Raw genomic sequence first — 27,908 nt, 5'->3', positions numbered from 1 at the left:
AATCTATGCTAATTTCAGCCTCCAGTCCCTGACTCATTCTCTTCTCCTCCCTGACTCATAGGGTGACCTTGGGATTCTGAAGCCCCTCTCAGTGGGGAACTGTGCTGGCCACCATTTCACACCATCTTGGTTTTAGGTGGGATGGGGTGAGGCAGGGCTGGGGGAAGGAGCCAGAGGGGAATGTTTCATCGCTTTCTTTAAAATCACCATCTAAAGTCAGAGAGCTCTGTTTGCTTTGTGACTGCCTGGTCTGGACTCAGGCAGTCACAAACCAGACTTTTAAGAAGCCTCCCTGTTAACCCCCCGGAATTCATGAGGGCAAAATATTGTTCCTTCAGGCAAAGCATCCCGAAGTGAGACCTCCAACCCCACCCTCCCCACTTTGGCTCTGTGGGAAGCTGCCACGGGGCAGAGGTAGGGGATGGGTACAGTCCCCCTTGGCCAGAGGTTCTCTCTGGAGTGGCACTGGGGAGGCAGGGGTTAACCCTGCTTTGTCCTGGTTGATGGATTCTGGAATCATAATCGATTAGCTCTGCCGGGATGGAGTGAGGCCAGGCAAAAGACCAATCCAGATTGGTCTTTGTTCTGTGTCTTTGCCATCCCTGCCAGAGACAGTGGGGCTGTGGACACGTAGCCCCTCCCCGCCAAGACCAAAAGACATAATGAAAGAATGCTGGGGGCTCTTTTGATGGCTGCTGATCCCAAAGCCCTCTCTTAGGGGGAAATAAGCAGTTTCAGCTCTTGGTTATTCAGACTATGAAACAGCTCATCCCCAAAACATCACCCCGGGAGCTTGTACCTGCCTAATTCTGCTGGGCCCTGGGCACTCTAAACAAGAGTTTTCAGGAAACACTGACTAAAATGGGGGCGTTGAGAGGTCAGAGGGGGTGGGGACCATGGAAGAGCCCGAGATTTAACTTTGGGGGCTAGGTAAACTTAGTAAGGCAGTGGCAATGGCCTGTGATGAAAAACATTAGCTGCTGTTATATTTTAAATTCCTTTTTTAAAAATTAATTAATTTGTTCATTTATTTTTGGCTGCATTGGGTCTTTGTTGCTGCACGTGGGTTTTCTCTAGTTGCGGCGAGCGGGGGCTACTCTTCATCGCAGTGCATGGGCTTCTCAGTGTGGTGGCTTCTCTTGTTGCGGAGCATGGGCTCTAGGTGCACGGGCTTCAGTAGTTGTGGCACGCGGGCTCAGTAGTTGTGGCGCATGGGCTTAGTTGCTCCACAGCATGTGGGATCTTCCCGGACCAGGGCTTTTTAAAAAAAAATAAATTTATTTATTTATTTATTTTTGGCTATGTTGGGTCTTTGTTGTGGTGCGTGGGCTTCTCATTGTCGTGGCTTCTCTTGTTGGGAAGCACGGGCTCTAGACGCACAGGCTTCAGTAGTTGTGGCTTGCAGGCTCTAGAGCGCAGGCTCAGTAGTTGTGGCGCATGGGCTTAGCTACTCCGTGGCATGTGGGATCTTCCCAGACCAGCGATCGAACCTGTGCCCCCTGCATTGGCAGGCAGATTCTTAACCACTCTGCCACCAGGGAAGCCCAGTTGCTTTTATTCTATTAGAAAGATTAATGGGTTATGGAAGACTGAGGCTGTTTCTGTAAAATGCATCCTATTAGAGGTATCCTGTTCTCTTGACAAGGTGGCAGCGCCTAAGCAGGTTATCTGTACCCGGGCCCCTACAGGCTGCGCTACATGGTGAAGCAGTTGGAGAATGGGGAGGTAAACATTGAGGAGCTGAAGCAAAACCTGGAGTACACAGCTTCCCTGCTGGAGGCCGTCTACATAAATGAGACGCGGTGAGAGTGGTGACAGGGGGCTGCGGGGGAGAAACTCACACACAGAGGAGAAAGATACCCAACAGACACAGTGATTCAGGGAGGGCCGGGGAGTCAGACAGAAACCTGACCCAGCCAGAGCAGGGAGGAGGGGCGGGAGGGCAGATAGATCTATAGGTAGAAATATTGGCAGAGGTACAGGCATAGAGTTGCAGAGACGGAGACAAACACAGACATCAAGAAGAGAACACTGTTCCAGAGCTGGAAGGGACCTTAAAGCTCATCTAGTCCTAACCTTCTTCCCAGTGCGGAGGCCTTCCAGACCTGCGCGCCCGGGATGGGAGCCACTGGTCACACATGGCTGTGGGGCTTGAAACGTGGCAAGTGTGAATTGAGATGTATGTGTATGTAAAATACATGCTGGATTTCAAAAGATTTTGAAAGAATGTCAACTATCTCATTAATATTTTTATATTGATTCCACATTGGAATGATAGTACTTTGCGTGTATTAGGTTAAAGAAACGTTATCATTAAAATGGATTTCACTTGTTTTTTTAACCTTTGAATGTGGCTACTAGACAATTTAAAGTAACTTATACGTGGCTTGCATTTTATTTCTGGAGGGCAGTGCTGCTGGTCTGTAGCGTCCTCGATGGGTGGTATCCATTCCACTGTCTGCTTGAATACTTCCAAAGTTGGGGTGCTCACTACCTCGCATAGTGACCTGTTTCATTATTGGAGACATCAGATAGAGAAACAGAAGTAAAAAGACAGCGAAAGAAAGGAAAGGGAGGGTCAGAGAAGGGAGAGAGCTGGTGTGAGAGTTTCCAAGGTGTGGCTGGGCCCGGGCCTCTAGGCTGTGGAAGCACCTGCCGTCTTTCCTCTGTGACTCCCCTCCTGGGGCTTCAGGCAAATCTTGGACACGGAGGATGAGCTGCAGGAGCTGCGGTCTGACGCGGTGCCTTTGGAGGTGCGGGACTGGCTGGCCTCCACCTTCACCCAGCAGGCCCGGGCCAAAGGCCGCCGAGCAGAGGAGAAGCCCAAGTTCCGGAGCATCGTGCACGCGGTGCAGGCTGGGATCTTCGTGGAACGGTGAGGCTCACCCACGCCCTGCCAGCTTCTACCCCTAGCTGTGTCCCTCGTTCCCAGCCACGCTCGTCTTCCAGGACCCCACTGTACCACCAGCCCCACATGCCCACGGCCTATCCGCACAGCCCCGCCGGATCCGACCCCATTCCCAGACCTCACACCTGGGCTCCTTTTCGTTCTTCTCCCTCAGGATGTTCCGGAGAACGTACACCTCTGTGGGCCCCACCTATTCCACTGTGGTCCTCAACTGTCTCAAGGTGATCCCGGGGGTTTCAGGCAAGAGGAGAAGCTTGGAGGGGGGTGGAACAGTCCTTGGGACTTTCAGACACTTTACGGGATGAATTTTGCCTTCCCTTTTAACTGTTGTTTCCATATTCCTCAAAACAACTTTTCCCCACTCAAGAGGCACACCCCTGACTTCTTGTCACTCCCCTACTGAATGGTATCTGGGAAGAAAGAGGCCCATTTACCACTTCTTTGTTTTCCTGCTTCTCAAGCCTCTGTAATCATTGGGAAGTCCTCCTTGAAGTCTACCTGCAGCCCTCGCTGCTGCAGGAGATGTCCCCCTTGGGAGTCTCCCTGCCTAGTTCCTTGTTTCTCCCCAGAACCTGGATCTCTGGTGCTTTGATGTCTTTTCCTTGAACCGGGCATCTGATGACCACGCGCTGAGGACCATTGTTTTTGAGCTGCTGACTCGGCACAACCTCATCAGCCGCTTTAAGGTTGGGCAGCATCCTACCCCTGCCTCTGGGTAGGATTCTCTACTCCCGCCATCCTGTTCTCAAAGAGTCCCGACAAGCAGCAGATTCCACAGGCTCCCTGGCTCAGTCTCACTGTCAGGGAAGTCGCCCCGTGCACACCCCAGTCTAGCCTTTCCTTCACTTGCTGCGGTCCCAGCCTCTGGCTTCATGTACTGCTTTCTAGGGGAAGATTCTAGCCCTGCAACTGGCCAGCCTAGGATTCTGCACTCTCGCCCTTTGCTCTGTCCCCTAACTTGTCCTCTCCAGGCTGGCTGCAAGTTCAGCTCCCTGTTTCAGCCCTCCTGCCCCTGTCCATGGACGCTGGAGGCTTAGAGGTCAGAAGCTCTCAGCTGGTGCCCTGCAGGACTAGTGTCTCTCCACTTGTTTCGGGGAGGCCTTTCCCTCCCCTCCCCTTCCAGCTCTAGTCTCTGTCCAAGGAATTTTAGGGAGAGGGTCAGCTCTTGGCAAGGCTATGTAGGGCTGTAGGAGGGGAGGGAGGGTGTGAACTCGATTTGCTCTTCAGCTTGGCTGGCCAGGAAGTGTACAGGATTAACGTCCTCTTCAGATCCTGTGCCAGGAGGGAGGGTCTTTTGAGAACGGGGGCTGGTTAAAGATCACTTGCACGTGGAAAAACCACACTTGGAAGTGGAGGGTGAGGGGGGCTGAGGAGTCGCCATGGGGATATTTGGCGAGCACTTGGGTGAGGCGTTAGGGTGGAGGAGAGCATGTGTGTTCTGAGGGGTTTGGCGGGGGGGTCAAAGGAGTCCAGCTGGAGGGACCCTCCCAGAGGGCTCTGGGAGGTCACCCGGCCACCTGTGCCTCCACTTCACTGTAACAGACTATTGGTGTGTGAGAGCCTTTCCTCGACCTTTGACTCCTCCCTTTACAACTCCCAAGGGGTTTCCAGAACGTCCCTGAGATGCTCAGCTGAGATTTTCTTCAGTGCCTCCGGAGCCCTGTTCTGCAGTTGCGTTTTCTTCTTCTTTCCAATCCTGCCCTCTCCAGGACGGAGAACAGCAGGCTCTTATTTTTCCTAAGACTTTTCCCAGCTCGTGTTTCTCCAGACTGGTTCTCAGGCTTACTCCAGACACCAAGTTCTCCCACAGGTGCTTCCTCACCCGGAAGGACTGGTTCCGGGGAACTCCGAGAGTAACTGCATCACATTGGGTTTGTGATGCAGTTACTCTGTTGTGATGCAGTTACTCGCCCCAGCCCACCTTGCTCCAAAGCAGTTAGAGAGAGAGGAGCCTTCTTGCTCTAGTAGTAGAGACCCCCTTGGAGCCGCCCTTTTCAAGCTCCACATTCCCTTCCTGGGTACCCAGCCCCTCCCATGCTCCTCCCCTTCCCTTCCCTTCCTCCAGGGACACCATGGCAACGCAAAAGCAAGGGCGGTTGTCGTGGAAACAGTCCTTTAAAATTCCCTGAATTTGGGGCACAGCCCTCCAGGGGTTGGGGCGGGGGACGTTAGGGTCCGACTGACTAGTGGCACATCCTCTGTTGTCTCGTCACTACTGCACATCTCTACAGAAGCTTCCTCAAGTCCTGAACCCCCGCTCTCCTTGCAGCCTCAGAGATCTAGGGACAGGTACAGACACCAGCCCCGCCCTCTGGGAACCTTGGGCCTTTGAAGGAAGCAAACGTACCCCAGGGCACATGCAGAGACCGAGACAGGATTGAGACAGGATTGAATAGCCCGCAGCCCGACAGACCTCTGGTTCCTGGTGCTTGGGTGTGTGTGTGTGGTGGTCGAAGGGTGGGGAAAGGCTTCTCAGAGGAGGGGGTGATCCACATCTGGCTAGAGGGGCCTCTCCGGGTCATCTTATTCTTTCATTTGCTTCTGAGCCCCTCTCCATGGTATTGGCTTGGGGATGGGGTAAAGTGGTTGGAAGGTAGGAGGGAAACTTTCTTTCCTCTTCTTAAAAATCTCCAGGGAAATAATAATAATTATAGCTACTCTCTAGAGAACACTTACTGAGTGCATTGTGCTTATCTCATTAAATTCAAGGTAGGTGGTATTATCTTCATTCTGCAGTTAAGCATCTGAGGCACAGGAAGGCACGTGACTTGCACAAGGTCACACAGCCAGCAGGTGGTAGAGCCAGGATGTGAACCCAGGTTCACCCGACTGCAGAGCCAGCGCTCTCCTATGCCCTGTTGCCTTCCAAAGAATGGGCCTTGCTGACCTCCGTCTTCGGCCGCCTGCCATTCCCGCACATCCGCCACAAATCTCGATTTCCTCCGTCCTATTGCAGATTCCCACTGTGTTTTTGATGACTTTCCTGGAGGCCTTGGAGACAGGTTATGGGAAGTACAAGAACCCTTACCATAACCAGATCCACGCAGCTGACGTTACACAGACGGTCCATTGCTTCTTGCTCCGCACAGGGATGGTGGTAGGTGCCCTGGAAATCAGTCTTCTGTGACTCAGGGTCTTATGGCCGCAGAACCGGGAAGTCTAGACTTTACTCCCATTTCCTTTTTTCTCTCTTTGGTTCCTCTCCTTTGGCATCCCAGAGTCTTTACAGATTCAGATTGGGCTTACTCACTCTAGAGTATTCCTGGGTGGACCGTAACTTCATGGGCAGCGAGGGGGATGTGTGCCGGGATGTGATGGGAACGTTGCTGGTTGGGATGGAGGAAGGTCTTTGGCCATTCCGGGAGCTGAGAAACGTGGCTGCATTAGCCCAAGAGCTGGCCTCGAAGAATGGAAGGGCTGGGCTGAGCAGTCCTGCCTGTGTGTGGAGGTCTTTGGGCAGCGGCCGGCAGGGGGTCCGCCCCCTCTCATCGTCTGTCTCTTTCTCCCAGCATTGCCTGTCGGAGATCGAGGTCCTGGCCATTATCTTTGCTGCAGCCATCCACGACTATGAGCACACCGGCACTACCAACAGCTTCCACATCCAGACCAAGTGAGGGGTGGGGACGTGGCAGGGGCAGGAGGGGCCGAGTGGAGGTGCAGAGGGCCGGACACGGTGACTTGGGCTTTGCAGGTCAGAATGCGCCATCCTGTACAATGATCGCTCAGTGCTGGAGAATCACCACATCAGCTCTGTTTTCCGAATAATGCAGGACGACGAGATGAACATTTTCATCAACCTCACCAAGGATGAGTTTGTGTGAGCAGAAGCCAGGAGTGGGCATCCCTAGGGACCCCCTCACCCCAACCCTTTTTCCCCACTTCCCGGAACTCCTGCCTAGCAGTGCTGATCAATACTTGGGTTCTGTCCTTTCAGAGAGCTGCGGGCCCTGGTCATCGAGATGGTGTTGGCCACAGACATGTCCTGCCATTTCCAGCAATTGAAGTCCATGAAGACGGCCTTGCAGCAGCTGGAAAGGTGAGATATGGTGGGGTGTGGCTGGGCATAGGCCAGAGTGAGGTGTGTGTGAATTGGGGGGGGGGGGCATCCGCATGGGTAAAGGGTGTGACAAGTGTTTACCTGGATATAGAAACTCTCCTGGCTCCAGGAATCTGAGTGTATCTCGTGTATGTGATGTGTACAGCCCAGGCAGCCAGTCTACTGGAGAGTGCTTGGGCTGGGGGTCTGAGATGGGCGTTCTCAGGGCAGCTTCAGGTCAGGCTTACTCCAACTCTTTGGACTCATTTCTGTATCTGTGAAATGTGATAATGTAATGCCTCCTTCCACAATAGCTTGCCACCAGTTCCTACTCTCATAGGGCTACTGGGAGAGTCGTGTGAGGTTAAAAAAAAAAAAAAGCACAGAAGAAATGCCATAATTACATCTAATGTTGCTTAAAAGTGGGTGGGAGTATATAAATGTAAGGGAGAACAGACTGTGTTTGTGTGTTCTGAAAGTGTGTGTTAAAAATTATATGGTGTCGGACTTCCCTGGTGGCGCAGTGGTTGAGAGTCCACCTGCCGATGCAGGGGACACGGGTTCATGCCCCGGTCCAGGAAGATCCCACATGTGCTGCGGAGTGGCTGGGCCCGTGAGCCATGGCCACTGAGCCTGCACGTCCGGAGCCTGTGCTCCGCAACGGGAGAGGCCACAACAGTGAGAGGCCCGCGTACCACACAAAAAAATAAAAATTGTATGGTGTCTGGGTGTGAGAGAGTGTGCAGTGTCAGAGCGTGTCATTGTTGGGAAATAATAATAATTATTATTATTATAGATTACGTCTACCGAGCACTTATTAGGTGCCAGACACTCTTCTAAATACTTATATGCTGTATGTCATTTAATTCTCAGAACAACTCTATGGGGCGGATTCTGTTATTGTTTCCACTTAGGATTGAGGAGAATGAAATATGTAAATTTTAAGTAACTTGCTCTTTGTCACAGCTAGTGTGTGATAGGTATGTGGGGATTCGAACCCAGGCCCTTTGATTCTGAGAGCCTGGGCTGCTTCCTATACATATGTGTGTGTGTGTGTGTGTGTGTGTGTGTGTGTGTGTGTGTGTGTGTGTCTAGCCTCACAGGGTGTTTGAAGTTTGATCTGAGAGAGGGCTTGTGATGGGAAGTTAGGAATGGTCCAGGCTTCCTTCCCCTAAAAGATCAGTCTCCCTCCCCTTGCCATCTGCCCTGACAGGATTGATAAGCCCAAGGCCCTGTCTCTACTGCTCCATGCTGCTGACATCAGCCACCCAACCAAGCAGTGGTCGGTTCACAGCCGCTGGACCAAGGCCCTCATGGAGGAATTCTTCCGCCAGGTATGAGGCCTCTTTGCCTGCCCCCGCCCCCGCCCATGGGGCCTTCTCTCCCCTTTGTTCTCCAAGTTCCCTGTTCCTACTCCAGTCCTCATTCAGTGGCCTGCAGCTGCCAACCTGATCCCAAACCCACAGGATATAATGTCATCTCCGAAAAGCTTAACAGTAATCGCTAGCAGTGGCATTTGCATGCCACTCATTTCCAGGTCAAAGGCGCAGAGATCCCTCTTCTCTGCCAGAGATCCCCCGGCAGCCCCTTCTACCCCCAGCTGCACCTTGATCTGGTAGACTGAGGTGCTTCCCCGCCCTGTCTGCTCCCCCAGGGTGACAAAGAGGCAGAGCTGGGCCTGCCCTTTTCTCCGCTCTGTGACCGCACTTCCACTCTCGTGGCACAGTCCCAGATTGGTGAGTGTCCCTTCCCGCAGGGAGGAGAGAGTTGCGAAGGCTAAAGGGTGCTGGCTGGGCCGGGTCAGGACCTCTCCAAGTCCACCTCCTTCAAAGCCATTCTTCCCGTAGCGGCAAGCCCACCGTGCTAGAGCATGGGGTCCTGGGGTGGAGTTCTCTGGGGTCGTAAAGACATCATCGCAAAGGCTGCCCCCACCAGGAACTTTTCAGCCCCAGGTGACACTATTTTACATGCAGCCGGGGGCACAGCTGTGCCGGCCATATCCTCTGCCCGGGCCCCCAGGTCAGATGGCTCCGTTGTGTTACCCCTGCACCGCAGGTTTCATCGACTTCATCGTGGAACCCACGTTCTCAGTGCTGACTGATGTGGCTGAGAAGAGTGTCCAGCCCATGGGGGAGGAAGACTCCAAGTCTAAAACCCAGCCCAGGTGAGGGTGGCCGCAGCAGCCGGGGGCCCACAGAGAGCACTGACTCCCAGGGAGGAGGTACAGGTATGGCGGGCGTGGAGAAGCAGGGGACTCCAAAAGTGGGAGCCCCTCTACTGTGAGTCACACACAGGGGCGGAAGGATGGGGGCAGGGAGTGTGGTCTGCACCTCTGTTCCCTCCACCGTATTTATATCTCTCCCATTAGCTCTGTCTTTATTGCCTTTCTGCTAATCTGCTTTTATTTTCCTTCTAGTAGGAGGGAAGGTGTGGAGAGGGATGGGGACTGCGGGTACCTAGCAGAGGGAAAAGAGGAGAAGGATGGGGGGTGCCTGAGCCTACTGGTCTTCTACCCCCTCTACTCCGAGGGCTGTGAAGATGGCTCTGGGGTGGGCAGGGCCTGACCTCTGCAATGTTGGGGTCCGGCTTTTAGCTTCCAGTGGCGCCAGCCTTCTCTGGATGTGGAAGTGGGAGACCCCAACCCCGACGTGGTCAGCTTCCGCTCTACCTGGACCAAATACATTCAGGAAAACAAGCAGAAATGGAAGGAACGGGCGGCAAGTGGTGGGTCCATTGGGAGGATGAGGCCTTGCGGGGAGGGTGGCTGATACAGCAGTAGTGGGTCCCTTTTCCTTAAGCCCTTCCTCAGGCAACCCTTTGTCTGACTCCTTCCCTGAGTTGGGAAAGGGAACTGACTAGGCTGCAGTAAGATCACAGGAACGACTGACTGGCCGACTGGCCTGGACCGTTCTAGAATGCGGACTTGAGAGAGGATAGGGACGGCCACATGCCACGACCCGAGGGACCCCATGCACACTGCGGTCTGTCAGTGGTACCCTGTGGATATGGTAACCTGGTGGCCCTGGCTGGGACATCTCTTCCTTAACGTGGGAGTTGAGGGCTGTGCGTTTCAGCAAGGTTGGAGAGGCTCTCCCCAGGTAGGCGTGGGTTGAACGTAGCTTAGCTGGAAGGAAGGGGGATGTGTGAGAATCCCTCACTCGTTGGGTTTGGGGGAAACATACTGCTTGGTCTGGTCCCAGCTTCCTTCCTGCCCCTTTGCAGGCGTCACCAACCAGATGTCCATTGACGAGCTGTCCCCCTGTGAGGAAGAGGCGCCAGCCTCCCCTGCCGAAGATGAACACAACCAGAACGGGAATCTGGACTAGCCTGGGGCTGGCCCAGGTGAGCCTGTCGCGGCAGACAGGGAGGGCTTTGAGGTTCTGCAGGGAGCTGGGCCAGCGGGGTGTGCCACAGCCCTCTTTGAAGGGTCATCTCCGGGGTTCAGTGGGTGCAAGGTGGTCCTTCCCTCTTTCCCAGCAGGGATATGGAGGAAGTGAGCACACAGACTCGAGCGGGGCCTGAGTGGAGAGCAGAGTCCTCCCACCTGCAGGAAGAGAGGAGTGGGCTGAGCAGCTCCTTTGTGAGGGCCTGGGGAGAGGCGGCAGTCAGGGCCCAAGGCTCCGGGAGGTCAGCTGGGCATGACTTTCAATCCAGCCCCGCTCACGCCCTGGCTGAGCTCCTTCTGCAGGGCCTTTTTTGCTCAACTGTAAGCGGGACTGAGTGGGGATCCAGTGGGACCCGAGGAAGGTAAGTCAGGCTGGAGATGAAGGAGGAGGTCAGAGCACCGAGGTGTCTCCTCTTCCCCCAGGTCCTCACCGAGTCCAAAGTGTTCGATGTCGTCAGCACCATCCATCGGGACTGGCTCCCCCATCTGCTCCAAGGGAGCATGGACATCAAAGAACAGACACCCCACCCGAAGGACAAATGCCAGAGATTGAGGGATTGGGGAAAGGGCCTGTCCCCACCCGACACCCACTGGGGCGCACTTTAATCTCCCGGCGGCAAGACTGGGGAACTTCAGGGTCCCAGTGGTCCCGGGCCTCTGGACTCTCCCTATGGCCAGATGGTCGGCTGGAGGGGAGCTTCCTGGAGGCTTCCCAGGGCCTGCGGGGGAGGGTTGGAGATGCCAGCCCCCTGGGTCCTCCCGCATCCTTTTTGTCTCCAAGTTTCTAAGCAATACATTTTGGGGGTTTCCTCAGCCCCCACCCCAGACCTTAGCTGGCAGGTCTGGGTCCCCCTTTTCCTCCCCTGGGAAGGGCTGGAATAGGATAGGAAGCTGGGGGTTTTCAGAGCCCTATGTGAGGGTAGGGGAGTGGGCTCCTTCAGGGCATGATACCTTTCTAGGGCCTGGGAATGGGGGGCATCCTCTTTACCCCAGACCTGCACTGCTTCAGTCCCATCCCCAGCCCAGACCCTGCAATCTTCCCTCTCTCCCATTCTGAAATGGTGACTGGGGGAAGAGGAGCCATTGCCACCAGGGGCTGAGAGGAGGCCTTTCCTGGGGTGGCCAAGGACTCGGGACTGGTCTAGGCCCCTGGGGCTTGTCATCTGCCCTGGCTGAGTTCTGAACCCTTTGCCTCCTTCCTCTCCCCTGGGGCTGGGAGGCTCCCATCCGACCAATGTCTGTAAAGTGCTTTGAAGTCTCCCCAGCAAAGCACCTTCAGGATACATCCTACGGGCACAGGAGGGGAGAGCTGGGTTGGGGTCAAGGGCGCATGGGGAGGGTGAGGTGTAACCCAGTAATCCTGTGTTGCCGACAGAGAGGGTCCCTCCCCCTCCCAGCCCCGGCCCAAGAGGCCCCTCCCCAGGACAAGTGGGGAGTGGCGGGTGGAAGGCAGACGGGCAGGGGCTCAGGACTGCTGCTCTCATGTCCTCTGGAGAGAGCCCGGCCAGGCCCCTGCCCCTTCCTCTCCTCAGGCTCCTCTCACCCGGCTTTGTCCCAGGAAGGGCCCAAGTCCAGGTGACTGCCCTCCTCCTTTCTTGTACCAACCATGCATTTGTACAGTGGGCCCTGTTCCTGTGAAGTCATATCCACGGTCTCTTCGACCTGCCACCTGCCACTTGTCCCTCCTGCCCCACCCTGAGTGGGGCAGAGACGCATGAGACTCACCCCCACCCTTGGTCTCCCAGAATCCTGCTATAGCCAGAGATCAATAAAGAAGGGAGACCTGGCCTGGCTGTGTGTGTTGTTTGTCGGGTGAAAGTGCACTGGGCGTCTTCGTGCGCTGTCTCTTCAAGCCGATGAAACCCTGGTGCGGTGTTCATCCTGTTATATATGGAGGCCCAGAGAGGTGAGGTCTTGCCTGAGGTGCACAGCAAGGGTGGCAGAAGGGGACCTTACACTTCTGAAGTTCTTTTTTCTCTCCATCACACTACTTCTTCAGTAAAGAGGGGTGAATCTCCCCTCCCCTCCTCTCCTCTCTCCACTGCCTGGAAAAATCAAAAGCGGTAGACAGGAGAGGCCTGGCTGTGGGGTCTGAGGAAGGTTCTTGACTTCTGCTCAGCTTTCGTCGTTTACCCCGGCCCCTTGGTGTCTTGGACGAGGGGGAGAGGTGACCTTTCCAGTTCCCAGCAAGGGCCTCTTCGTGAATAGCCACTGTGTCCTCAGTCTAGCTTAGCTAAGAGGTTGGAGTCTGGGTGGTGGTCTCCGCACAGCTGGAGAGGGAACACATCCTGAAGCTTGGGAATCACTGAGGCTTGGAGGGGAGGCAGGGAGGCATCCACGCAACGCCCCGCCTCTTTCCCATGGGCCAAGTGCCAGGGTGCAGTTCCCGGCTTTGTTCAGCAGATGGCGCCCACAGCAGCGTCGCAGCCATACGGGCCTTAGGGCTCCAAGGCCTCAGGGCAGCCCTGCCAGGTGGTTGTATCTTTTCCTCAATATGAAGAGAGCCTGGGGCCATCCTTCCTTCTTGGTACCCCGGAAGTCAGTCCTCCTACCTATCTGACCCTCAGCTCTCTTCCCCCAGCAAGTCAGGGCAAGGCTGGGGAAAAACTCCTCCTTTCTCAAGGCTCCTGCCCAGCTTCCTTATTTCCTCCTTCCTGGAGGCAGCTGGGCAAGAGGGAGGGGGGCTATAGAGAGGGCAGGACAAGACGGGAGGGAGAAAAGATTCTCCAAGTTGGGAAAGAAGGAGACTACCAAGGACTTAACACTAAATTTATCACTTTTAAAAACAAGATATTTTCCCCAAAAGTGAGGAAATAAGAAACAAATCCAGTGTCCGTGCATTCCCAACTGCAGTCTTGATTCCAAGATACCTCCTTCACTCTCAGACCTGTTGTGAGGGAAGCAGGTAGAAAGAGAAGGTGAGTGAGAGGCCTGAGGTCCTCTTGTCCCCTCCCCTGCTGGTGTACCCAACCATCCCGTTAGGCATCTAACTCCTAATGTCTGACTCCAGTCCCTGGCCCCGTGTCCAGTCTACACAGGGGAGGGGAGACTGTAAAATCAGAGCTCACAGGGTCGTTTCATCAGTGTTTCCACTCCAGGCAGGACCACTGCTTACCAGCCTGGACAGGTGAGGATCTCCCTTTGGGTTCCAAATGCCCTTTATCAGAAAAGCCATGGTCTACTTCCATCACCCATTCCAGGAGCCAGAAATCCTCAGACAGCGTCTAACCTTACTGCCTCCTGCTGCACTTTTATCCTGTTTCTCTTTGTCTGTCCTTCTGGGGAGATGCAAATCCTCTGGCCACAGACGACAGCTTTTCAGTGACTGAAGCTGGTCCTTTGTCCCCCTTTTCCTTGACTCCAGATCTTAGCCGTCCCCCTCCCCACACAGCCTGCTCTCCTGCAGACTGGGCAGCCCAGCCCTGGGGTCTTACCGAACTGGCTCCCTTGGAATCCAATGGTGGTCTATGGGTTGAGGGTTCCTCTGTGCTGGGTTTCTCACTGCACCTCTCCTGAGTGTTAGGGATGGATTCTGCAGGCTCTGAGGAAGGAGAACAGGTGGTGGGAGGGACAGGTAGTATTCACGAGGGCTTGGAGAGAGGCAGCTGCTTCTACTCACCCTAGCCCATACTTCAACGAGCCCTGAGAGGAGCCCAAGACCAAGCGGAAGGCAATGGGGCAGGACCAACAGGGTTTTCTCTGGTCACAATGACTACTTAGGTTCACTAGTTTTTTAAAAATCTGCAATCGGAAATCGAAAAAAAAAAAAAACCCTCTAAAAAAAAGCTTAAAATTTGGGGTGTGATCTCAAAGTGTGGCTAAACCTGACCTGAACAGAGATGAGCTTTTGATAGCCTATTTAACCCACTTCATGTGACCACTCATTTCCCTGCAGAAATCTTCATGTGTTTGATTACAGGGGGCTCTGCTGGGGGTATTATGGAACATATGGTGTATATACCGTGTCACCTTCATAAAACTGGAAACATTCTGACTTCCGGCCCACATCTGGGATAAGGACTCGTGGACAGGCAGGGTCCATTGCTTGCATACGTTGTGTTCACTGCTGGGCTAAGGACCAGTCTCACTGAATTTTCACACACAACCCAAGGCAATAGGCGCCATCGTTATCACTTTACTGATTGAGGTTAAGCTGCTCAAGACCTCTGGGCTGATAAAGTGGCAGAGCCAGGATTCCAGCCCGTGAAGGCTGCTCCCATGCCGGCGGGCTCCCCCGATACAATAGGGAGCTCTGAAGTCCAAGTTGGGAGGGGATGGTGTCATTCAGTAAAGAAAGATGAAGAGACGCAAACACACGCCGTCCATGCAAAGATCCGTACTCTCAAGACAGTTTCTGGCTACTGCTAGGCCCCTCCCTACAACGGGGAAGGCTGGCCTCCCCTGGGGTTGGTCCCTCCCCAGCCTGAACGTACTGTGTGCTTTCCCAGAGGTGCCCAGCCACGACTCCGCTGCTGTGTCTCCGATCCCAGGTGGGCAGGACTCCTGTGTCCCTGTGCTCTCGGCGGCTCCTTCAGGCTCCTCTCCCTCCTGCTGTTGCCCCAGGTGATGTTCGACCATCATCTGGAGCTCTGAGGGCAAACAGAAAGGGAGAGAGCATTGGACGTGACTGCCCAGCCTCCTCCACGGACCCTCAGATGTGACAGCCCCACTAGAGGGCCAGCACACACTGCCCGTGTGGCTTGACTTTCCCGTCTGAGATTGAACAAGGAGGGACATCTGCTGTACAATAAGGAGGGACTAAAGTGAGACAATAAAATGTACTTTTTTGAAAGGTAAGGGAGGGGAAAGGAAGAGCCTTTAAGATCAAAAGAAGCTCCTGATTTGCTGGGATACCTGGTCTCCTTTGGGGTCAGGAGAAAAGACTCAATTTAGATTCAAGAAATATTTGAGTACCTCCTCTGTGCTGTGCACTATGCCGGGTGAGTTCACATACTTTATTTAACTGCCAAAGTGAGGTAGTATTCAGGGCCCCTGTAGGTTAAGCAGGTTCTCCAAGGCCACCCAGCTAGTGGGTGGCAGAGCTGGAATGCAGCCCCGGGTGGTCCAGCAACAACTCTCCTTTAATAAAGGCAGATGTCATGACTTCCCAAGGATTCCTTCCAAACGGGTCATCCTGGCCACTGCTCAGCATCAGGCATAGCGGGGAAGGGTCTTCCGAACCTTTCATTGTGGGTGTGGTCCTCATCACCTTCTTCTGTTGCCGTGGAGACATGGACAAAGTGGACTGTGAAGGGCACAGAGCACAGGTGGGCGTCCGCCCTTCTCGCCCTCCTCCCTGCCGTGCCACGCTGTGGGACTGGAGACTGGGGGTAGGTGTGGGCTTCAGCAAGTGGGGGAAGAAAACTCCTGCTTCCTCGGCCCCCACCCCTATGATGGTGAGCAAGGAGACCGTGTATGGGAGAACGTAGAGGACCATGTGTGTACATCCACTCAAGAACATTTTGGGGGGGGGTACAAGAAAGAGGGAGACAAAAGGTCCTAAGGGGGGGGGGTTGAGGAATAATCTTCTAATGGGTCTGGGGGTTCTCTGTGCTGGGCTGAGCGGGAGGGGCCAGCTCACCTTGAGATGCGGGTTGGGGACCTGGTCTTCATCCACCTCTGAGGGAAGGAGGGAAAGGAGAAAGTGATGAGGATGGGAAACCCAGGGGGTCCCGCAGACTGACTTCCCAAGGGGAGGAGCCTCTGCAATCACCTCCTTCCTGATCCGTCCCTCACATCTCTCCCTAGGAAGCTGGTCCTGACTGTGGCTGTCCCCAGCCTCTTCCCTCCAGCTCCCTCCTGCTCTGCTGGCTGGCTTTACCTCCTCCTGCTTCTAGTCCTGTCCTTGCCTCTGTGGTCAGTCTGCATCTACATCCTTGCCTCAGACCTGGAGGTTCTCGAAGGTAGGCTTTGTGGTCCTTTTGTCCTTTTCCTCCCTGTCTCCTTCCAATCAGCCCCCCACCCCCGATCCAGAACTGAAACATGCCTAGGAGGGAACACCGGAGAGAGAACAGCAAACTTATCCTGTGCAGGGCCCAGGACAGTCTTTTTCAGTAGTTGGAGGAAAGTTGGAGACTCAGGTTTCCTGAATTCCAGTCCGGCTTATTAGCATCACTACCTCACTTCCACTCTCTCGCCAGCACCCCTGACATTCTCTGAGACCTTGTTCTCTCCCCAGACCTTGATGGAGACACTGGTGACCAGAATGCCAGCTGCTCCCTGAGCTGTTTCTAACCTTCCCCTTCCCCTCTGGGGGCCATGAGAATAGCTGATGGCGGCGGTCCCTCCCCCTCACAGCTGTCACCGCCTCTGGCGGTGGGGGCAGCAGCCTCTCAGTTGCTGGAGAAACCTGGAAGGCTGTTGCCACAGCAACCAACACTCCGTTGACCACCCCAACTCCTGGGGGGCTTAGGAACCAGGTTGTCTCCCCCGCTTCCTAGCACTGCTCTGTCTTTCCAAAGCGGAGGAAATCCCCCTGCTAACCCAGCCACCGCTTCCCTGTCTCCAGGACTGAGGAGACCGCGGGCTCCTCAGATGTGCCCTCCTGTCTAGCACCCACCTTCTCTCACTGGGACCCAGCTGTCTTCAGCAGCCCCTACTCCCTTCAGCGACCCATCCTGGGGTTACCTGGGGATGACTGGTCACTGGTCAGCACGAGGGTGGCAGGGGTGGGGCGGCGCCTCCGGATCTGAGGGAAGAGGTCAAGTACACGTGGAAGCATCACAGCCCCGCGCACACTCAGTAACATAATGCAGGCCGCCCACTTAGCACACCTCCAAAAGTGCCACGTTACACTGAACCCACGGTCTCCGGGTGAACGTTCTTGGGCCCATCCCTCTGCCCTGGGGACCCAGAAGACCACCTCCACTCCCTGCTTCCCCCAACCCCCTTTCTGTCTCCGCATCTCCCCGGGTCCTGGCCCCAGCTCTCCATCTCAGCAGCTATATCTGCGCTAGTGCATCGATTTCTGGCCTGCTGTCCTTCCGTCCATCCTGGGTCAATGGTCAGAAATAACCCGAGAGGGCACAAAACTTTCCCCTTAGTCTCCCAGACCACTCCCCAAATGGACATAAACCTGTGGTGGGCCAGCACCTGCGGAGAGCGCCCCTCGATCCTCACCCAGCCTGGGAGGACAGCACAGAGAAGGTGGGTCTGAACGTGCCTTCACCTGGCCCATGCCCCTCCCTCCCTCATCTCCTCCCTATCCTTGTACACACTGCCTTTCTGATTTGTCAGGAAATACGGCCTAGAGAAATCCTTGTCATGGTAAATATAATATGAGGAGAAGCGTGAGGCAGGACCCTGGTCAGGGACTAAAGCTAAACTGAAAAATCTTATCCTGGGCTCTGGGGTCCGATTCTAAGAAAGTAACAGATAAGAGCGGATTCACTGCTGGGCCTCTGAGCCCCCTTTCCCCGCCTCTGTTCTTTTGTCTTGCTGCCAATAAAGTTGACTGTTGTTGAAGTCAGTCCAAGGACTCTTGGGACATGTAGTTTTTTCCGTTTCTCTGGAGGCTTGAAAGTGAAGGGTACCGTGGGGTTGGAGTCCCTGCGGCTCCCTCCAGGGCAGAAAGTGGGTATCAGCCCTAGCTGGGGGCAGGGTTAATCTGAGAGAAGGACACCTCAAAGAAGAAATGGGTACATAGAATGGGGGTAGGTTGGGGTAGGGACTGTTTTCTTAGGAGAATCCAGCAGTATCGGTTTTTGGTGGCATTTCAAGGTCCCTGGCAATACCAGTTCTGTGTGTGTGTTTGTGTGTGCATACAAGCACGCACAGCATAGACATTATCTGTGAGTCCGTCGCTGGCTATTCCTGGTGCAAACGTGCTGGGGGCCAGCAGGTGGGCAAGTGTGTTTCGTGCATGTGGGGTGAGGCCAACCTTCTCCTAAGAGAGGACTCCTCTCTATTTCTTTCCTGCCCTGGGGGAGGGGAGCTGAGAGAGGGAGAGGGTGCGGTGGGGGTGGGGATTAATGGGGGTTGGGAGCCTAAGAAGGAGTCTGCCAGTTTGACAGAAAGGACCTCTGAGAGGGCAGCAGGGCTCTGTGATCTTGGACAGGTCCCTTAACCAATGTCCTTGCCTTGGACAAGATTTCTAAGCACTCAGAGTCCTTGAGAATTTTGATGTCCTACAGCAGGAGGCAGTAAAGTTAGACTTCCTGAAGTACCTCCCAGGCACCTGGACTACTAGCAAATGAGTAGGCGGTCTCTTATTTTCCATGCCCCGATCACAAATCCTAGTTCTCAAGGACACTTGGTGCCTTTGCCTCTGATTTCTTTCCAAACCAGTTATGCCAAGGACCTGGTAGCTGTGGGCACCCCTCCATCCCCTGCCACTCTGTGCTCCATAACTCAGAGTTTCCAACCCCTGCCGCCCTCTCATGTCACTCTGGGTTAGGTGTTCCTGCCAAGCCTGGAACTTTTTGCCTACACACTTGGGTAACACGGCAAAGGGGGGTTGAAGTTAGACTGCAGGTAGAATTTCAGGCTGAGCAGACACAGATTTCTGAAGACGAGAGAAAAGCAGGCTGAAGTCCCGGCTCTTTTTCCCTCTGGCTCTATAGCACTGCCTCATTCTCCTCCCCTGCTCCCCAGAACCCTGGACCAGCTGGCCTGCCCTCCCCCAACACACACCTACACCTGCCACATCTAACGCCAAACAGAGGCAGGCGTCAGGCAGTGAGCACTGGCTGTGCCAGTGGAAGGCATCTCTGCTTGGAACCTCACCCCTGAGCCCGTAGCTCACACTCCTGGGCCCTTTTCCCTGGGTCTGAGGTTATCTTAGCCGGCCCCCTGCCTCTAGGCATAATAGCCTTTTTCCTGACCCCAAGGGGACGCTCCCCATGCCCCTGGCTCTCCGCCCTTCTCATCCTCAGGAGGTTTGCAGTCCCACCACCCTCCCTCCTACTGTCACACCTTAGAGGTCTGGAGATCCGGCTCCCCCCACAGGCCAGGGAGAGGATGGAGACACAGGTCCCTAACCCCTCCCCACACTTTGGGAAGCTAACGTTATAGGGAGCGCGTGTGTACCCAACCTTTCCCTTCACATCAGACCTTATTCCACCAAACAGCTGGAGCAGCAGAAAGAACACTCTCTCCAGCCCATCCCAAGAGGTCAGAGTTTTCTCAGGTGGGGAGGCCCAGCCAGAGCCCTGGCAGCCGGTTGGGGGAAACAGAGAAGTGACCTTGTGGGAAATGGATAGTCTTTAGGAACAGGGATGTCTAGGCAAATGGATAGAGGACCCGAAAAGAGATGGAGCAATGAGCAAACGAGCAAATATTTGGCAAATGGGCGGTAGTAGCGACCGCGGGTGGTCACCGTCTCCACGCACAGGCTCACTCTCCCCGATACACACACTTGCTCACACAGTCTCATACACTGCCGCCTCTGCCAGGCTGCTCGGAGCTAAAAATAGGCCAGGCCCGGAGGCTGGGCCAGGGCCCTGGACTCCCACCCCTTGAGCCCAGCCCAGAACAGTGCTTCTCCCTTGCCCACGCCCAGCTAGGACCCCAGCCCCGAGAAAGCCCTCGTTTCGCGCTCCCCAGGGCCATTCTCTCCATGCCCTCCCCTTCCCGCCGCCCCCCCACCCCGCCCCATTACCGATCCAAAGGGCAGGAGACGGGAATAAGGACCCAGTGTCCAGACCCGAAGAGCGCGGAGTCAGCCTGCAGACACGACCACTCCTCTCCCCCAAGCCCCAGCCCTCGCAGTTTTCCTCAGCCCTTCTTGTCCTCACCCTCTGGGGTCCGGCAGGGTCGCCCCCAATTAAGAGCTGGGGGGGCTCTTTCTCCTCTTTCAACTCCCTCCATTACCTGCCCTCTCCCTTAGGCCCTCCGACACCTTTGGGCGCCCCTTCCGAGCTCAGAAACTCTGGCGGGGTGTTGACTGGGTGGGGGATGAAAGACTGGCGAAGGGGGGAGGGTCGTGTCCTCAGGCAAGCCCCCTCCCCCAGGGCTGGGGAAGCAGGGAGCGACTCTCGCGGGGACCGGCTTCGAGGGCAGGCTCTCGTCCTTCAGTCCGTCTCGAAGAAGCACAGACGGGGAGATGGGGTTTCCACGGTGGGGGAGGGGAGAGAAGACCCCCACCCCCCGCAAACAGCGCGCCGGCGCTCGCAGGGGCGCACCGCCAAGGGAGGACTGAGCGGGGGTCTCGGATCGCACAGTCCAGGGGTCCCTCGTCCTCTGTGGGGCGAGTTCCCAGCCGCCCCGCCCCGCTCCGCACCTGCTCCGACGCCTCGGGGTCAAGGTGCGGCTCTAGCAGCGGGACGGTGAACTGGATCTTCCGGGGGTGAGCTGGGCGGGGAGTGGAGGTGGGGAGTGGCCACGAAGAACTTCTCCAGGCTGGGGCAGAATTGAGGGGCTGGGAATGTGGAGGGGCGCTGCCAGAGAGGAGGCTGCAAACGCTAGAGGAATATTTCCTTTCTGATCTTAAAGGGGTCGCCTCATAGAGAAAAGAAAGAAAGGGGATCTAGACTTGCAGCAGGAGGGATTAAAGTTAGACCAGGAGAGAGACTTTCCACTGAGAGGAGACTGCTAGAGCGGAGGTGGAAACTTGGAGGGGAGACGTGGGGTCTGGGCACAGGTCTGGGTTCACTGTGCAGCGAGAGGGGGAACCGAAGACCTTAGAGGGTATCCAGAGCCTCTGTCTTGAAGTGCTGATGGCAGTGGGTGGAGGGCTCAGGGAGCAGGACCATCTGGGACTCAGCAGAAGGAGAAGCGGGTGTGGGGAGCCAGTAATGCTTGTGAAATAGGTTTCTCTTCTTGCTTGCTAAATTCTGGGGATGTAAAGCAGGTGAAAGGCCTGCCAGGGGAGAACCCTCCCCGGGGATGGAGAGGGAAACACCTTCGGTGGGGTGGCTTGTTTATAGATGGGGTTGGTTTCCAGTTCCACTATTGGCAGAATAATGAAAAGGATCTGCTGTAACTGAAAGGATGGAGGTGAGACTACTAGTTTGGTGTAGGACCAAGATGTCAATACTACTGAATGAGGGAGATAGGATATTCACCGGAGCTGGTGGGCACTCTGCCAGGGGCTGGGGGCCACTGGGTAGAGGGAGGAGAGGTGCTGGGCACTGAGGAGGGCAGGGCTGGATGCATCTTTGGGGGAGGGAGTTCTGAGGGAGGGGCGGGGCAGAGGCCGGGGCCAGAGATCTGTTTCTTTAGTCTTAAACTGAGCAACTGGTACGTTCAGTACAGATTGATGCCTGGCTCTCTGGGAACCCTGGGATCATCCTCTCCTTTAAGTGGTCAGCCTAAATCCTCAGTTGCCTCCTTTTCCAGGCAGCCCTTCCCTGGCCTGGATTTCACATTGCCCCTTTCCATCTTACCTCCCCAAATAACCTCCCCTGCCCTTCCCCCTAACCATATCCCTTTACACAAAACAGGTCTGGCTCACTTTTCTCAGGGCAAGGCTGGGGCTATAGGCACCCAGTGGGCCAGCCAGACCTCTATCTGCTGTTAATTCTCTCCTGTTTTGCTGTCGCTTGGACTCCAGAAATGACCCCCTACACCCAGCCTACACATGCATGGTCCCTTTGTGCTCTCTTTGAGGTAGCGGGGCCAGTCTGGATAACAGCTGGTTGGATCCTCAGATTCCTCCCTTCCAGTTGCTTCCCTCCCCGCAGGTGACATTGGAAGGAGGGTGTGTGAAGGCACTGAAGCCAAGAAGTTAAGGCTAGGGTGGGGGACAAGGGGGCCCAATAGGACCCAGGTGCTCTCTCTGGCTTTCCCTCCGCTCACCCATCTCCTAACTACACATACACAGAGCAAGGTCCAAGGTGTCCTTTAAATAGGTGACTTGTCCCTCCCCTACACCATTCCACCAGGACCCTGGAACCTGGAACTTGAAGCCAGGACTCCCACACCCCCGTCTCTGGGGACTCAGATGCCCCTCGCTGAGGCTTGATTTCCACATTTGTAAAATGGGCAGAATTGTCCCTACCTGATAAGGTTCAGTATCATAGGAGGTAAGGCACCTGGCACATAGAAGGCCCTCAATTAATTGATAGCTGCTGTTATTATTGTCGTGTTATCTCCTGGCAGGACAGCAGAGTTAGGGGAGTCACCTTTCCAGGTTCTCAAAAGAAGACCCTCCACACCCACCCCAGTCACCCACTTTGCTGTATTCCCTTCAAACTTGGGTTTGGTCATGGAAATTCCTCCCAAAGCCTCACATCCACACTTCCGTTTCCCTTCTCAAGCTCCAGATTCTCAGACTCCCTTCCGCTGAAAGCTCCAGGTCAGGAGAGGGCCCAGAGCGCTCAGGCTTTGGAGAGATGGCTGATGGGGGCTGTGTAGGACAAGGGTTCCTGGGAGCAGCCAGCGCTGGGGTAGAGGCAGAGGAGGGGAGAGAGCGGGGAGGGAAGACAGGCAGCTCCTGCTTCTGGCAGGAGCGTGGGTGTGGGTGGGCAAAACGTTTATGGATAGCGGGGAGGGGAGTGCGGCTGGCTGCAGCCGCTGGTCCTGGGGTTGCTACACAAGTTGGAAGGGGTCTGTCTGTGAAGGCCTGTGATGTCGTTTTGACCTTTCTTATGCCCGGAGCTGGGTGGGTGACTGTGGTGTCTGTTGGGCTTGTGGGTGGAAGAAGACGTGGGTCGCTTGCACATGAGGCTGGGAGTTGCAATGCCTGCTCTTGGAGCCCTTCGTAGAATGAGTAAGAGCGGAGCCTGCCCCGTCCCTGGCTTGCATGTGTCTGTGCAAGGTGTGCTTGTGTGTGTGCAAGCGTTCACATGCCTGCCGCAGTCCCGGCCCCACCGGCGGAGCAGCAGCTGTTCCACGTGGTGTACTTCTGGGTCCATGAAATATTTAAGGTTACAGGGATGTGACTCGGTGATGCAATTGCTTCACAGCTCCCGCCCGCCCCTACCCTCCAAGCTGGACTCTGGCTTAATGTGGCGGCTCTTTGTGGCTCTCAGCATTTCTGCTTTTATTTGTCTGTCATCCTCACCCCCCACTAACCTTCTCCTGTGTTAATTTACTAATCCCCACACCCAACCAGGAATTATGACTAGAACCCAGGAGGCCAAGCCCTTACCTCTATCTTTGCATCTCCCTGCTGGTCAGTGTGGCAGGGCTAAACTCCTGCCTGTTGAAAACATGATGTCAAATAAAATTCAAAAAACAAAAAAGAAAACATGGTGCATGCGTACTTCCCATGCATTCGGCTCTGAGGACGTTATACTCCCAAAGGAGTAATGACCTATCCAAGTGGTCCCCTGCGAAGCCATATGCTCCTACCAATTTGCCGCAGTTTCTCAAACATTTCTGGAAACTTCTTTGGAATCATCTCAGAACTGGTGGCATCTGCTCTGAAAAATCCTTACTGGGGAGCAAATCTTTGTCCTTTGGGGTGGCTTTGCTCTTCCGGAAACGAGTGAGAGTCTATAGGGGTTGTGCCTTGTGAAGAAGGAGGGAAACCAGGTGAGGAGCAGAACTGGATCTAGAACTGAGGTGCGGGTATCCTGCAGTGAGGCTGTCTGCCCCCTGGGGCTCCAAAGCCCACCTAGAAGCCATGCCTGCAAGAGAAGTTTCCAGAACTTCTTGTGAGCCCCAGCAGCACTGTTGGAGTAGATGTGTGGCCTCTCAGGGTATGACTTGGAAGGCCCAGCCTTCTCCAGCTGCATGAGTCTTGGTTTGCCTGCAAAAAAACCGATTGTTGCGATTCTGCCAGGCTTGGGTGCACACCCCCTTGCAGATGGCACTGTTGGGAATGGGGCCAGAGCTGGTGATTCAAATTGAGGGGATGCTCATTTCCAAAATGCTTTGCCTCTTCTTGAACCACAAACTGGTAGAGGTGGAAGAGACGTAAAGATCAGTCAACCCAACCTCCTTGAGCTAGAGAGGGGAAACTGTGGCCGAGAGAGAGGAAGCAGCTCTCCCAAGGACTTGAACCCATGCCAATGCTTTCCCCAATAAGCCAGATTTGGAGGCAACGGCTGAACCTGAAGCAGGTGCATAGACCAGAGGACCTCTTGAAATGCATTTTAACCCTGTGATCATCGCTAGTCTAGAAGACCCAATCCCTCGCCTTCCACCCCAGCTCTCTAACATGTTGAATTTACACTTCCAACCAATCTTTATCAGGTATTCATATGTGCCAGGCATTGTGCTAAGCACTGGGGATACAGTGGAGCACAGAACAAGTACAGTCTCTGTCCACTGACATCTTACAGCCTAGCAGGGCTCCGGGTGGAGTAGGGTAACTAGGTAATTATAAATGACAAATACTGTAAAGTGAAAGTATAAGAACGAGGTGCATCAGGGAAGGAGGAAGGTCAATTACCTCTGATTGCTCGGATAACCGTCTCCTGGGTTCAAATCTTAGCTCTGCCACTTTGGGCAAGATGTTTAACTTCCCTGAACCTTGGTTTCTTTATCTGTAACTAACAGGTATCTCTATTATCCTAGTGAGGGTGGGGTAAGGTGATGTCCACAGAGTGCCGAGCTCAGTGCCTGGCGCCCATCCAGCTCTTGTGAAAGGAACGTGAGTAACGAGGAGATCATCTTAGCTAATGTTTTCTCCTTTGACTCTGGAAAAGGCAGGGATGAAGAAATGGGAGCTTCAAAACTTTCAGAATTGGGAGGGGGTCTGCAGAACACCCCCTGCCCCTTTTTAGCCAGACCTTGCTCTTCCCACCCTTGCCTGGTCAGCTGTTCTTGATGGCCAGCTGTGTCCTCACCAGCACGGATCATCACCCTGCCCTGCTAATTAACACCCGCCCTGTTAATGATTAAATCTACTGACTTTGACTTGGGGGTGGGATGGAAAATTCCCCAGCCACAGGATGGGACTGAGGTAGGTTACTGGGAGTAGGAGGGAAGGGCCCCCTGGGCTCTAGGTGCGCTGTTGATGGTAGGTGGCCGGGGAGCGGATGCCTGGTTTTCTCCCGGGGGCTGCTCAGCAGGGGAGTGTGGTTGGAGAAGGGTCATTTGAAAGTCACAGCCCATCCTCCTCCCGCACTCCTACCAAGCTTGGCGGAGGGCACTGGGCCCCAGCCCAAGCCTTGGCATTCCTCTTGCCGGGGGTTGGCCATTGAATACTGCTATAGCCGGAAGGACAGGGGGAGATGGTGTATTAGTTCCTAGGGCTGCTGTAACAAAGTACCACTAACTGGGTGCCTTAAAACAATAGGGCATTATTCTCTTACAGCTCTGGAGGCTAGGAGTCTGAAATCAAGGTGTCAGCAGGGCCACGCTCCCTCGGACGGCTCTAGGGCACAATCCTTACTTCTCTCTCAGCTTCCGATGGCCCCAGGTGTTCCTGGGTTTGTGGCAGCATAACTCCAGTCTCTGCCTCTGTCTTCACATGGCTTTCTTCCCTCTTGTGTGCTCTCTGTGTCCTCTCTCCTCTTCCTGTAAAGACATCAGTCATTGGATTTAGCACCCACCCTAAATCCAGGATAATTTCATCTCAAGATCCTTAATTAATTACATCTGCAAAGACTCTATTTCCAAATAAGGTCACATTCTGAGGTTCTGGGTGGACGTGAATTTTTTGGAGACACTCTTCGGCCCGCTACAGGTAGTGAGACTGCCTGGCAGTTCGGTGAGGCGGTGAGTACTCTAGAAGGCTGCGCCAGGGCTGGTACAGGAGACCAAGGCTCTGGGTACGCCCCCCTCCCCCAGAAGTAGAGGAAGTGCTCAGGACCCGTAGGTGGGGTTGGACTGGGTCTCAAGTGGCCTAGAAAGAAAGGCTACTGGTGGTACAGAGGCAAAGGGTTGGGAATAGGGCTGTTCTAGATTGGAGTCAAGAAGGCTGAGGGGACTTTGAAGGGAAAACCCTGGGTCCCTGTAATTTAGTCCCATTGGAGGGGAGAGTGTAACTCCCATTACATTATACATTGTATATCGTACATATTCTGTATTGTATACTGTACATGTTATTGTGTTATTATATACTATCTATTATATGACAACCACAACTTTTCATGTAATAAAAGAATGAAGTTGCATTCTGATTACCTGATAAGTTTGATTTCATGATGCAATCCTTTATACTTTATTGGGCCAGTGGGCAGAGAGAATTTATTCTCTTGCTCCTGGGAGAAAACCCAGGAAATCTTCTTAACTATTCTGCTCACTCTTAGATAAGAGACAGGCTCAATTCAGAAATTAGAATGACCGGCCAAAGTGTGAACCAAAACCTAAAACTGTTTATTTTTTGGCTTGCTGTTCTAGTCCTTTTTATTTTTGAAGTCTAGTTGATTTACAATATTGCATTAGTTTCAGGTGTACAGCATAGTGATTCAGTTTTGTTTCTTGTTTTTCTGTTTTTACAGATTACATTCGATTACAGGTTATTACAAGATACTGGACATAATTCCCTGTGCTATACAGTGCGTCCTTGTTGCTTATCTAGTTTATGTAGAGCAGTGTGTATCCGTTAATCCCATACTGCTAATTTCCCCTCCCCACCCAGCCCTGCCCGGTGCGGGTGGTGCAGAGCAGACAGGAAGGGGTAGGTGCGTTTTTTACACCCTTTGGCACTCAGCCTCCCCCTCCATCAGCTGACAGTGGCCTCGCCCTTCCTCTCTGATGTTCTCTGGTGACCATTCTCTCCTGGGTGCTCTCCTGGCTCCTCAGAGCTTTGCCGTCAGCTCTGCTTACCTGTGTTTCCTTATCCTAGAAACTTGAGCCTCCTTCCTCAGCTGCTGGGGTCTCCTTGTCCCTTGAGGAAGCCCTACTGGACAGCACCCAAGATGCATGCGTGGGGATACACCTGTTTCTCCTCCAGGACCCATAGTTGGTTCTTCCTTTGCCAGGCACACTCTGGGAGCCCAGGCTGTCCCAGAGCGTCAGCTCAGCCAGCCTGCCTACACGCGGTTCCCTGGTGCTTGTCTCTCCTTCTAAACTTCTGGGAGGCATCCAGCCCCCAGGACATGCTGCTCCCCACTCTAGGGGCCACATATTCAGCTCTTGGGGTAACCCGTGCCAGCATCCACTAGGTTTGCTGCAAGGGGGTAGGTTCCCTTCCCTTCCTTGGGAGAGAGGGGATGGGGCTCACAGCACAGCTCCCTCCATGCATTTCCTCCTTGCAAAATCCTCCCTTTGTTACTGGATGCAATGGGTCCATCTCTTGGGGTGCTTAGCCAATGAACACGCCAAGTACTTTTGATTAAAGCAGAAACATTTATTACTTGTGACAAGTAAGGAGACAGGGAGATAGCTCTCAAAGCCTTGTCTCCCAAAACATCAGGATCAGGGAAGTTTTAAGCTAAAGGTGCACGCATATTCATGAACGGTCGAGTGTGATCTTCCACGTAGAGGTGGAGCTCCAGACGCGCTTGTGCAGTATGACACGTTCAAACATATGTTGTGCGTTCCAAAATGGTGGCAGTCCCTGCCCTTGGAGTGGAGATTTTAGCATTGACGTGAGGCAAAGGGCACTCTAGGCTGACAAAATCCAGGCACCTCGTTGAGTGAAGTCACGAGGGTCAGCAAAGGTCAGTACTGTCATTCCCTGGGCTCCAGTGATTCTGGTGGTTGGGTGGTTGAGGGCTTTGGATCCTACAGAACAGCTCAAGAATGTGCTTCAGGCTGACCTTTGAAAGAGAACTGGGTGTCTTTAAGGCTGATTTATTATC

The 27,908-nt window shown here is 54.3% G+C and overlaps 2 protein-coding genes across 6 annotated transcripts in view; one reads left to right on the top strand and one right to left on the bottom strand.

Moving 5' to 3' along the window:
* PDE1B (phosphodiesterase 1B) overlaps positions 1 to 12,116 on the top strand; it is a 28,820-nt gene extending 16,704 nt beyond the window's left edge. For 2 of the 5 annotated variants that reach the window (XM_024736887.1, XM_024736886.1), the window contains exons 3-16: positions 1,689 to 1,802; positions 2,693 to 2,875; positions 3,063 to 3,129; positions 3,478 to 3,594; positions 5,865 to 6,005; positions 6,418 to 6,518; positions 6,600 to 6,725; positions 6,843 to 6,944; positions 8,158 to 8,278; positions 8,599 to 8,680; positions 9,000 to 9,108; positions 9,538 to 9,668; positions 10,167 to 10,286; positions 10,753 to 10,976. In XM_024736887.1, the coding sequence (XP_024592655.1) occupies positions 1,689 to 1,802; positions 2,693 to 2,875; positions 3,063 to 3,129; positions 3,478 to 3,594; positions 5,865 to 6,005; positions 6,418 to 6,518; positions 6,600 to 6,725; positions 6,843 to 6,944; positions 8,158 to 8,278; positions 8,599 to 8,680; positions 9,000 to 9,108; positions 9,538 to 9,668; positions 10,167 to 10,270 (1,498 nt within the window). In that variant the 3' untranslated portion in view covers positions 10,271 to 10,286; positions 10,753 to 10,976. Of the gene's footprint in view, positions 1 to 1,688; positions 1,803 to 2,692; positions 2,876 to 3,062; positions 3,130 to 3,477; positions 3,595 to 3,624; positions 5,342 to 5,864; positions 6,006 to 6,417; positions 6,519 to 6,599; positions 6,726 to 6,842; positions 6,945 to 8,157; positions 8,279 to 8,598; positions 8,681 to 8,999; positions 9,109 to 9,537; positions 9,669 to 10,166; positions 10,287 to 10,421; positions 10,732 to 10,752 lie in introns of those variants that run through there. The other 3 variants (XM_024736885.1, XM_024736884.1, XM_024736889.1) reach the window with 3 other exon arrangements.
* A 968-nt stretch (positions 12,117 to 13,084) lies between these two features.
* On the bottom strand, positions 13,085 to 22,069 carry PPP1R1A (protein phosphatase 1 regulatory inhibitor subunit 1A). The gene is made up of 8 exons (XM_024736401.1): positions 22,066 to 22,069; positions 20,549 to 20,619; positions 16,957 to 17,017; positions 15,911 to 15,948; positions 15,511 to 15,574; positions 14,763 to 14,918; positions 13,764 to 13,870; positions 13,085 to 13,216 (listed from the first exon to the last, which is right to left on the bottom strand). Exons 1-8 carry the CDS (start codon positions 22,067 to 22,069, stop codon positions 13,211 to 13,213), a joined length of 507 nt encoding a protein of 168 aa, XP_024592169.1. The 3' UTR covers positions 13,085 to 13,210.
* Between the last annotated feature and the right edge of the window lie 5,839 nt (positions 22,070 to 27,908).

Source organism: Neophocaena asiaeorientalis, unplaced genomic scaffold, assembly GCF_003031525.2.
Source record: "Neophocaena asiaeorientalis asiaeorientalis breed wild unplaced genomic scaffold, Neophocaena_asiaeorientalis_V1.1 scaffold134, whole genome shotgun sequence".
Lineage (NCBI taxonomy): Eukaryota > Metazoa > Chordata > Mammalia > Artiodactyla > Phocoenidae > Neophocaena > Neophocaena asiaeorientalis.
The sequence above is the reverse complement of the archived record's forward strand: the minus strand, read 5'-3'. Positions and strand labels throughout refer to the sequence as shown.

Bases quoted from the DNA above. Each gene is read 5' to 3' on its own strand.
- PPP1R1A (XM_024736401.1), bottom strand. The intron at 17,018-20,548 runs GTGCGGAGCGGG...CTCTTCCCTCAG, and splicing joins ACCCCGAGGCGTCGGAGCAG to ATCCGGAGGCGCCGCCCCAC. The intron at 15,949-16,956 runs GTAACCCCAGGA...TCCTTCCCTCAG, and splicing joins CAGTGACCAGTCATCCCCAG to AGGTGGATGAAGACCAGGTC.